At 29.2% G+C, this 12365-nt stretch overlaps 1 protein-coding gene across 5 annotated transcripts; it reads right to left on the bottom strand.

Annotated features, from left to right (window-relative positions):
* Window positions 1-212: 212 nt before the first annotated feature.
* On the bottom strand, window positions 213-12365 carry LOC118648446. Of its 5 annotated transcripts, none has more exons than XM_036294761.1 (8): window positions 10923-12365; window positions 10610-10776; window positions 10145-10311; window positions 6752-7810; window positions 4718-4942; window positions 734-787; window positions 387-655; window positions 213-307 (listed from the first exon to the last, which is right to left on the bottom strand). In XM_036294761.1, exons 4-7 carry the CDS (start codon window positions 7791-7793, stop codon window positions 390-392), a joined length of 1587 nt encoding a protein of 528 aa, XP_036150654.1. In that variant the 5' UTR covers window positions 7794-7810; window positions 10145-10311; window positions 10610-10776; window positions 10923-12365; the 3' UTR covers window positions 213-307; window positions 387-389. The 5 variants fall into 5 exon arrangements, 4 of the variants coding, with proteins under 4 accessions (XP_036150654.1, XP_036150655.1, XP_036150652.1 ...); XR_004965299.1 differs by lacking the exon at window positions 213-307 and adding an exon at window positions 1686-1848 and having other exon boundaries at window positions 598-655; window positions 10923-12364; XM_036294762.1 differs by lacking the exons at window positions 213-307; window positions 387-655; window positions 734-787 and adding an exon at window positions 4323-4500 and having other exon boundaries at window positions 10923-12364.

Genomic DNA, 12365 nt, shown 5'->3' with positions numbered 1-12365 from the left:
CCAATTTTCTATTATTTTGTTTATTTCTGTTATAGTTGTGTTCCCTTTTTTTATTACAACTTCTGTAAAAATAATGATACATGTTATTATTCACGTTATGTTACACACACATATTATGTTATTAATAATTTTATTATTACTTACTTTCTATAACTTTGCAGATGCTTAAAGTACTGAAGTTATTTTTATTTGTTCTTTTACCTTTGAATGTGTATTTTGTACACAATTCAAGAGTAAAGAGTGTACTCATAATTTTGCGGATCATTTCCGTTGGATTAGAACCACCAATTTCTTGTAACATCTGGCGCTGAAAGTAATTAACAAATTTATATAGAAATACATGAATATAAGAACTATATATTTTTTATATTGTTTTGTGACCTTACCAGTTAATTTTCATTTTTTTTGTGCAATAAAAAACGCTCCATTTTTAATATTTGTTGTTCAGTGGCTAGTGGCAATTTATTTGTAATGTCAAACTCGCTTGTTTCCAATTCTGCTTCTTTCCTTATTCTGATTCGACGTAATTCTTCCTGTATTTCTATCAAAATCTTAGTTTTCTTCCAATCCTCAACAACTAATGAGGATATTTGAATTAAAAGTTTCTTCAAAACTTCTATCAATCCATTTAAATTTATTTCGTTCAAATCCAGATCTACAATATTAAAAAGTACAAAGTTATCATACATCATTGTAACTAAAATACATAATTTATATTGTATCAATGACTCACTAGTGATAAGTTTTCGTTTTCTCTCCACTTCACACGCGGTTTTTCCTATTTTATCTGTAACATAAAATACCACAGTTTAAAGTAATAATAAAAAGTATAAATGTATAAATATAAATATATAGATATATATATTATTCAAACACGACCATTATACACACACACACACATACTTGGCGCTCATTTTTATTTTTTTTTAAAATAATTTAAACATAACGTCAACAATATTCTTTTGTGACTAATTAAAAATAAGTAAAAAATTAAATTTTTTTATACAAATTGAAATGCAGTTCGTAATTTTGATTAAATAATTAATGATAGAAAAATCCACAGTTTATACATTTATACTCTTGTTTATTACAAAATGTAAATATAAATTGTTATTTTTTACACAGTGTAATCAAGGTGAAATATAGCAAAACAAAGCAAAACAAAAGTTAACATTAACCTATCATATGTCGATTTTGGAGCTTACTTTTCACGTCGTCGTCTCGCGAAAACATTAATTATGAAACAGTATTATAAAAACATTAGAAAACACTTTCTGGTTCGTTATCTTTCAAGTCTTTTTTAGCCTTTCAATGTTATTTTTAAAAATATAGTACTTGTTTTAAAAAATACTAAAAAAAAGCCGACTTTGGTACACTTCTTCAAAACTATGTCCAAATCTATGTCAAATCGTATTTTAAAGGAAGTTTATTATAAAATTCATGTTCTGATATATTTCATTACATACCATCATATGTACAACAGACAAAATTTCTATTTAACAATTTAAAAAGTCTTGATAATTTTAAATTATATATATAAATTTTTTTGGAAATTATTAGTTATGCACATTATGTGTAAAATTATTAATTATTTTTCAATTTGTACAAAAGTTTATATATATAACTGTTTATTCTAAATTTTTTCAGATTACATTTTAATAAATAATAATTTTGTGTGTATTTACCCAAAATTTCATCAGTTCTTTGCAAAAGAACGTTATCATCAACGTTATCGTCAACAATAGAAATATCATTATCGGAGGACATATTTTCATCTATGACCTGATCTACAGGTGTAGAAATCCGCAGGGGATCTATAGGAGACGCTCCCAGATTTTCTTTATTTGACTGCAAGTATTAACCCAGGTAGCAAGGTGACGTTAATACGACGTCAATAATTCGTCATTTAAGGTCGCAGACGTCATGTTACCAAATTAAGACGTAATAATAACGTCATTTTTTGACCTATTAATTACGTCAGTCATTTATCCATCCTACAACGTATTTCCGACGTCATATTCTTGACTAATTAATAACGTCAGTTAATTGATCATTTTACGACGTATTAATAAGATTTTATTAGTGACTAATTACTGACGTTAACTATAATTCTTTGTAATAATTGACGATTTAACCTCAAATGACAAATTATTGAGGTCTAGTGGACGACACCTTGCTACCTATAACTATTAATCATTATTTAAAGATTGGTTAATAAACAACATTATTAAAATTAATATAATATTTTATATAATTAATACTATCAATATTTTAGAATCATCCCAGGCAGCACATAATATTTATGATAAATATTTATTAATATTTATTAATATTTATTTTTTCAAAATATTATAAAAATATTTTACACATATTTTATATATACGAAGAAAAAATCTTTATTCAACATATTAAAATATAGATTAAATATTTTATATAATATTTATGGTAAATAAAAGATAAAGATTTGTATAAGTAATATTTTGTAAATATATTTATAAATATTTCATAAATATTTTTATAATATTTATGATAAATCTTTATGATTTGTCAAATCTAAGACCACAAAAATATTTATAAAATATTTGGATAAATATTTATAAAATATTTAAATAAATATAAATATTTTATCAATATTTTATAAATATTACGTTTTGTCTGAGGTATAATTTAGCTTTATCAAAAGAACAAAGCAAAAACATATTTCTATAAGTTATTCCACATATTATTTTGCATATGTAAAAATTAGGAAAAAAACTGTAAATTTATATTTATTTATAAAAATATTAGTTAACTACAAGTTTCATGTTTCTCGCATCTATTGAACTGATCTATAACAAATATGTATTCGTGATCATCAAGTGTTCATGGATCATCACAAAGGGCTAGGTAGCGTACGATCTTCGAAGTCAAGCAACGTCGACGGCGGTTCAGAGTTGGATGGGTGACCGCGGAAGTTAGGCAATTCCAAATGTGACTATGGTGTAGTGGGTCGTGATGCTTGTTGAGAAATAACGTAGATTTTTTTTTTACATTATAATTATGTTATTTCGATATTTTTATAATGCAAGTACTGCATATATAGGACATGTACCCGAAATATTTTCTAAAACGTCAAAATAATGGCTTTTACTACCTGGGATAGTCATAAAAATGACGTTAAAATGTCGTCTTTATTAAATGTAATCTAAAAACCTATGTTTTGTCATAAAAATAACAATAAAATACCGTCAAATGTACGATACTAGCTTCTTGAAAATGACGTCAATAATATGAAAATAATGACGTATTTTTGACGTCAATATATGACGTCGTTAAAATGAGACAAATGTATGTCAGTTTTACGACATTTAGACGTCATTTTATCTCGACATTATGACGTCTGGTTCGTCATAAAATGACCAAAAAATGCCGTCAATTAGACGTCACCTTGCTATCTGGGAAAGTACATTGAGAATTATTAGCCAAAGCAATTTTAAACATTTTTATGGTCATCATTATTTATGTTATACATTTATGATCGTTGCTTACAATTTAAATTGTTTCTGGAAATGTTAGCTGAAATACGCACAGGCGCACAGTAGACGAAAATAATGATTTTGACGAAAAAATTCTATAATTCCTACAAATCGCAACGAATATGTACGAAATTTTATATACGTGGGTTTTCGAAATCGCTAGAATATGCTAAATTCGTTGTAAGATACTCATGCTTTTAAGTCAATTGAGGTTTTGCCATATTAAATCCTCCATTTTGATTTGTACAATTTAGACACTTTTTCGGACTCAACGACCTCGAAAACCGTCATATATAAAGTTTCATACATATCCGTTGCGATATGTAGGAATTATAGATTGTTGTCGCCAAAATCATCATTTGCGCCCACTGTGAAGCATAGTCCTTTGTTAGACCAAAATTTGTTGATTCGCGAGAAAGTGTAAGTGATATCTTTGTTTTCTTTGATTCTTTTTATGCTATACTGTGCACATATGCACAGTAGTAGCTATAATCGAAAGATACACCTAGGACCACAATACTTTGTCGGATCGTGACATTGACCTAGTTTACACCGAGCACTTGGTACGCGTATCAAATAGTAAATGACTAGTGAATGTGTTTAATCATTGGCTAATCAGCTTAAATTCACTACTTGATACGCGTACCAAGTGCTCAGTGTAAACTAGAGCATTAGCACCTATGCGCGTTCCAATTAGATTACATTTCGATAACTTGTTCATACTTTGTGTCTTATATACAACTTGTCTAATGTATTTACCTCGTCTAGTGTACTTTCTAAACAGGATTCTACACGTTTAAAATTCAATTTTTTTTTTCAATTTTGGTGGCTTTGGAACATCGTCACTTTCTTCACACAATGAAATCGGAATCTACTCTTTTTGCACGCTCTTTTCTCTTTGTTTTTTCAATATCTATTTCCTCAGACGAGATTTCAGAAAAGTAACATGCCTTTTTCAATTTGTCCCATGCTTTGGCAAAATCCTCTGTCGCACATATTACATTAAAAATATTACTCAAAAAAGCATGTTTCATAATTTATTGATAAAAAGGGTTTAATAAAATATCATTATTAATATTTTCTTTACATCAATTTATCTGTTGTAATTAAATTTTTATGCACTAATATTTTTAAAAAAGAAAAAGTATTGCAAGCTTGAAAGTACTACATGTGTAATATAACGTCTCTTAAAATATACATACCATCAGATCCCATGATGCGTTTTACTTGGTGGACTTCCCAAAAGTCATTATTTTGTGGTATTTCCTTGTTTTTAATAGCTTTCATGATTCGCATTTCAGTTTTGTACGACGGAAACAGTACAGATTCCAAAGAATCAGGCATAAACCATAATTTCGGCACAAGATGTAAGCCTATGTCAAAGAGACATATAACAAATTGCTTCAGTTCCTTTGCCATCATATAATCTGCAAAATCACATTTATATTAATATCTAACGAATAATCTTTGAGTCGTATGTGTAATATTTATAATAATTTTCTTATTATGTTATAAAATAAAATATAATAATTAAAATATATAATAAAATAGGTATTATAAAATAGAAAGCAAGTTCGAGTTATTTACAAAATAAATGTAATACATTCCACAACATAAAGGCAATGAATACATGCAACAATGCATTTTGCAAAAAATCTTTTAAATAAGATAAAGTTGTAAAAAACACAGTTTAATAGCAGTATAACGTTGACCATAAATAATGTTGTCAAGGTCAAGATAAATGTCAAGTTTATTTTTTTAACAGAATCTTATTTTTTAGTACTATAAATTGTACTTTAATAATTTCAATAATTTATTTTTTAATTTTATAAACATGTATTTTCTAATTTATTATATAAATCATAATTAATAAAAACAAGGAACGTTAGTATAACTGCATTTTAGATATACAATATTTACAGTGTATAAGATTTATATTATAAGACGCTAAATAATTGCTTTCAATAGAAAAGTATTCCGGATACATGCCGCGTTCTGGTACAGCATTGCGCCAAATCTGGCGCAACACTGTACCAGAACGCTGCATGTATCCAGAAGCCCTTTCTATTGGAAGCAACATCAATAGCCGTGAAAGCTTTAAGTCTAAAACGCTAAAAAATTCTTCATAGATAGGCTCACCAAAGTTTGTTGCGTAGAAATTTTTGTGACATCTATGAATAATTTATTTCTCGCAATGCAAAAGAGGAAATCCAATAAACTTATTATCTCTTGAAAATAATATATATTTTCATTTTAAATCTTTAATAGACCAATATTTTTGTTCCGAAATATTGGAAAACATGTATACATGAATAACGTCTACAACTTCTGGAATAGGCAAAAATTCTTCCTGCTTTGTAAAGTATTTGCCAATAATGTATATAGCGTTATTAACGTCACGAACAAAATATTCGATTTGTACAACGGTACCATCTACTAATTGACAATAACCGTTTGCATTATCTTTTCCTTTATATGTAATTCCATTAATTATTGCTACCATATACCCGTCTTTTATACATTGTAAGTGCGGGCTTGTTACGACAAATGGAATTTCAATTTAATTTCAATATCCTCTTTTTGCACTTTTTTTGCAATTCCGTGAACATAATCAATTTCTTGATATCGCCTGCATAGTTGCTGCAATGACTGTGATGCTTTTCTAATAAGTCGTTTTAATTGTTGTAAATAGTTTTCGAATTTAAAGGCACTAAAATTGTCTAAAACGCCATAAACTTTTACGTCAGCAGCCAAATGTATCAAACAATGCACATTGTGTGAAACTAAATAATCTCCGTAAATTTTTTCGAAATGTTGAACAAAATATTTTAACAATTCATTGGCATAATCACAATAATGTGGTACTAGTTCTGGCGAAGACAAGATTCTTATAGCTACGTGTAAAACGCAGAAATGTTTATATTGCTTTTTAGGCAAAACATCTGCCAAAGCTATAGGTCCAATGTACAATAAAAACTGCCTAAATTCTGTTGCCTTCCAATATTTAATATATTCCAAAGAACGAGGTTTTCTGCAAAATTCCTTTGGTATACAAGGCTTAATTTTAAGTAGCACTTCGGAAATAGTATCAATAATAGTACGTCTCAAATGAGATTTTCCAAAAAGCCAAAGTAGTAACATTTCCCGCATAACTCCTAGGCATACTACATGCATGTAATCGAGAGGTACATTAGATATTGGACCAAAATTTGGAATTAATGTTAAAGGTGAAATACCTCTGTGATGCTCCTTTTGAGTTTGCATCAAGAAATCTCTATTTGATCTTAAAATCGCTTGTGTATTCGTGAAGTAAACACGATTTAATTTGCTATTTCCTTTCACAGTACATTTTGTGCAACTGTAATAACCAGTATGCGACACGACATTTAACACAGCTGCTTTTGCTAGAGCATCACAAATTAAATTATAAATTTCAATTTTAATTGTTTTTCCTTGGTAATTATAGCCAGTTGTTATTAAATCCTTTGTTTTGTCCACAAAATCTTGTAAAAAATTATTGAAGTCTTGCGGTTTTTTATATCCATGGTAACATCCAATTAAAAATATTCGTTCAGAACAAAAAATTGAACCCAAAATAGGGTACACACAACTACCAGAAGACTTAAACAACGGAAGTCCATCAATGTTGATAGAGAGAAGAAGAGTTTCCACAGATTCATCCCAGTAATTTTCTTCTGCTAACTTATTCAAACATGCTTTTAAACCGTTATGCCAATAATAACCCGGTTCAACATATCTAGTTTCACCATTTATAGGATTTCCAAATAATGTCTTGGCTTTTGCTGGTAATTGTGGGAATCTATTTGGATGCCTCAAAAGTTTCAATAAGTTTTCCAAAGAAGAATGACTAATTCCATTATTTACAGCCCAAGTGGCAATATCACCACAAATATTAACATCATTACTTTTAATCAGACTATAAGATTCTTCGGAACTTTTTTGCTCATCATTAGATTGTATATCCATACACAAATGTTCCGTTGTATAACAATTTATATCTTTTTTGGACTTTGTGCCTGTGCTTTGCAATATATTTTGCTCATCATGAAGCTTATTTTGGATTTGGAAAGGGGGTGATCTATTATCTTCAGAGATATCTTTCTCAACCGTTTTTTCATTACTGTTCCATGCTGCGATACATGGCCTCTTTCTCGCTTCATCAAATGCTGTATCAAGAGTCTGTGACGCTATTCGATTTATCAATCGTCTTTCATGTCTTTTTGTATAATCTCTAGTATCTTTCTTGTGGCGTAACATAATTAAACCTTTAACACCTAAAAATGTTACATTATTTTAAAAGTTGTAGAAACTTTATCTTAGGAGTAAAATAGTAAACTCATAGCTATTATCCAATCAACAAAGTAAAACAAATAAAATAATGACTGGATTTTTAGAGAAACAGTAACAATAAGTAACTTTTATGTATCAAAATAGTAACTAAAAAGACATCAAATTTTCTCATTCGCCAGGATTTTAGAATAATACTTCAAAATTATTATACAATATTTTCTTTTCAAAATAATAAAAACTTAATACGGCAAGTAAGAACATGGGCTGGATATAATTTTAAGTACTAATTAAAAAAAAATTAATGCTGAATGTAATAGATCACCAATTTTTTCTAATAACATTTTAAATAATGGAACTTAATGCACTACATAACAGAAGATATTGTAAATATGAAAAAATCTGCAATCGATCTTCATAGTCAAACATTATGGCAAAAAAGAAATCCTTTTTCCAAAAAATCAGATGCATTTAAATTTTGGAATAATAAAAAACTATCTTTAGTTCTTTTCCTTCTATTTAAAAAAGCAACAATTTAACACTATTTTATTGGTTTATTTTCTAAGTTAAATTAAAATATTTTAAATCGTAATTTAAAAAATAAAAAATATTAAAACATACGTGTTTAAGTTACGAATAACAAAAAAAAAAGAAACAATAAATAGAATGCATTGTATTTTTTCATAAATAATATAATTCTATTATAATTAATTATATAAAAAAATATATAGTGCAGATTAAAAAAATGCATTAAAACATTACGAAGAAATGGAGGTTTAATAATATTAAAGTAAAAAGCAATAGTAACTAAGATCGATAAAATGTTAAACATAAAGATGAATATTAAATTGCCCACATCAATCAACAGCAGCTCATGATACTGACTAATAATCTCTGTGTAAATTTATTGATTTATTTTTAGCTCATACAAACTGTGCGCTATAATTTTATTAGTCTTGAAACAAAGTTCTTTATATTTAAGTCTTAGCTATTATTATTGTTAATATTATGTTGTCTGAAAAAAATGCTCTCTTATGCTAGCGCTACACTATGCGCGTATTCGCAATTTGATATGTAATTCGTAATTCGCGATTTATCTGACGTTCATGAATAGTGTGAAGTAAAAATTCGTTGATTCATTATGCGCGATTTGTCATTCGCACTGATTCGCTGGTCGAGTGGTCAGATAAATCGCGAATTATGAATTATGAATCGCGAATATGCGCATAGTGTGGCGCTAGCATAACACATACTATATTATTGTGGAAAACATTATGTCTCAATGATTGGAATGGTAGGACCCCCGCACGAAATGTAGGGACATTTGAGTTCAAAACTCGATTAAAATATCAATAGTAAATTATTTTGAACAACCTAATCTAAGTGGCCACTTTATTAAATAGAAAAGCGTTACCACGACGTTTTGACCCATTTTCCTTTTCAAGTGAGATCTTCAATGTCGTGTGAAAAATTTAACTTAAAATAGAGTTATAAATAAGGTTCGTACAACCATCCTGTTTGTCATAATATGCTGATAAATCATAAAGTTGAAAAATGTTTGTGTGTCACTGGAATCATTGAGTCCCTGCATGGATGCAGTCAATATTTGCAATAATGTTGCAATTGTCAAAGTAAAATACGTTTACATTAGTCGTTTAACAAGGGAAAAACAATGTAGAATAAAGTTTTTTGAAAAAGAAGTCATAGCGGTTAAAACACGTCCGATACAACACGCAACCCACAGGAGACTGATGTATTTTACTTTGACAATTGCAACATCATCGCAAATATTGACTGCATCTATGCAGGGACTCAATAAGTCATAACAAACGGGATGGTTGTATAAACCTTATTTATAACTTCATTTTAAGTTGAATTTTTCACACCATATTAAAAATCTCACTAAAGAAGAACCCAAAATATGGATCGAAACGTCGTGGTAACATTTTTCTATTTAATAAAGTGGCCAGTTGGGTCGTCCAAAATAATTTATTATTGATTCTCATTTACTGGCAAATTAAATTTTATCCTTTGATTGAAATATGTTTACCATAATATAAATGATTTACGGGAAGAAGTAAATTCAGAAAAAGATGCTTCTAAAACCAATACTATTAAATTGCTCAATTAAAAAGATAACATTTTTTTTCTTTAAGATCAAACTTAATTTTTTCAATTTTTATTTAAACGTTTGTAATAACTGCATGTGTGTGCGTATGTGTTGTGTATTAGTGTTGTGTGTATGTACGTGTAGGTATGCATCATGTTCTATAGATATATATAGAATATACATAAATGGAAATATGAATAAATTTACTTACAAAAAGAGGTGTTGCTGCAAACTTAATAAACAGTACGCTGTGTAAAGAATCCCTGAGCTTTGATGAACCACTCTTTCCACACACGGTCGATCTCTTCCACGAGCTTTATCAAACAACCAGCATCCAGTAAAACAGTATACAATATCCACGTTGAATCTGCGTAGAATCTATATAAAAATGTAGATTCCATGTGAAAACAATATAAATTATTTATGGGAAGAAGTAAATTTAGAAAAAGATGCTTCTTAAATCAATACTATTAAATTGCTCATCAATTAAAAAGATAACATTTTTTTTCTTTAAGATCAAACTTAATTTTTTCAATTTTTGTTTAAACGTTTGTAATAACTGCATGTGTGCGCGTATGTGTTGTGTATTAGTGTTGTGTGTATGTACGTGTATGCATCATGTTCTATAGATATATATAGAATATACATAAATGAAAATATGAATAAATTTACTTACGGCAAGAGGTCTTGCTACAAACTTAATAAACAGTACGCTGTGTAAAGAATCCCTGAGCTTTGATGAACCACTCTTTCCACACACGGTCGATCTCTTCCACGAGCTTTATCAAACAACCAGCATCCAGTAAAACAGTATATGATATCCACATTGAATCTGCGTAGAATCTATATAAAAATGTAGATTCCATGTGAAAACAATATTGCATGTGTCGCGTATGTGTTGCGTTTAGTGTTGTGTGTACGTGTATGCATCATGTTCTATAGATATATATAGAATATACATAAATGGAAATATGAATAAATTTACTTACGGAAAGAGGTCTTGCTGTAAACTTAATAAACAGTACGCTGTGTAAAGAATCCCTGAGCTTTGATGAATCGCTCTTTCCATACACGCGGTCGATCTCTTCTACGAGCTTTATATTATCAAGCATCCTGTAAAACAGTACAGGATATCCACGTTGAATCTACGTAGAATCTAAATAAAAACGTGAATTCCACGTGAAAACATGGATTTCATGTACTGTTTTAGCAGGGCCACCGAGTCAACACGTTCGCCGCACGCAATACGCAATATGCACGATGTAATGCAATGCAATAATGGCCGCAGGTACGTTACGTACACAGGCTGCGTTTCTTGTCAGCCCGTATCACGTGCACACACTCAGCCAATGAGGCGTCGATATTCATGCGCAATACGAGCTTGTAGACACGTGAACGCAAACGTCGCGTTTATCAACCAATTACCGATGTAGTAGCTGATGCGCGCGCACAAATAGTGCGATGCGTACATACGCATGACGGTATATTCGTAGCAATTCCTCGAATATTCTACATATGTCTGAATATTCTACTATTCTACATTATATATTCTATGAATATTTTTATCTTATGTACCTATAATATTTATGCACTATTCCAAATATTATAGGGGACATTTGATGATTCTGGGAACATTCCCCAGCAAACACCAAATATAAATGCAATATAACGTGAGAATAACATGTAACCCAGCAAACGAAAAAAGATTGAAAAGAATTGGAATGGGATTGCCAGAAATTCAATTAAGAACTTTCCGAATTCCATTTTGTCAAAAAAAGGGATTGAAATGGTTTTTAATACCATGGAATTCTTTATTTCGGAAAGAATTTGTCTTTCTTGAATCCCATCCAATTACGACACAAAAAACATAACGGAATGAATACCACTGAATGCCAAGTTAGGGATTGGAAAGTTTCATCATGAATTCCATTGAATACCATTGATTCCGTGAACGAAATGAATACCATTGAATGCCAAATTAAGAATTAAAAATTTTCGTATTGAATTCCATCTATTCTGACAATGAAATGAATACCATTGAATGCCAAATTAAGAATTAAAAATCTCCGTATTGAATTCCGTCTATTCTGACAATGAAATGAATACCATTGAATGTCAAGTTAGGAATTAAAAATTTCCGTATTGAATTCCATTGATTTCCGTCTATTCTGACAATAAAATGAATACCATTGAATGCCAAATTTGGAAATCAAAATGTATATATCGAATTCCATTGAATTCCGGCGATGTTTACAACAGAACAAATTCCATTTTATTCTAATTAAGAATAAAAAACAAGTATACGTTAAATTCCTAGTTCTATCCCATCATTATTTAAATCTATATTATATATTGTCATCCCCTATCACTTATAAAATTGAAAGTCATTCTTATAAATTAATTATAATTTCAAAGTTCCATATTAGTTAAAT

This window comes from Monomorium pharaonis, unplaced genomic scaffold (genome assembly GCF_013373865.1).
Source record: "Monomorium pharaonis isolate MP-MQ-018 unplaced genomic scaffold, ASM1337386v2 scaffold_439, whole genome shotgun sequence".
Taxonomy (NCBI): Eukaryota; Metazoa; Arthropoda; class Insecta; order Hymenoptera; family Formicidae; genus Monomorium; species Monomorium pharaonis.
This window is presented reverse-complemented; position numbering and strand designations above follow the sequence as displayed.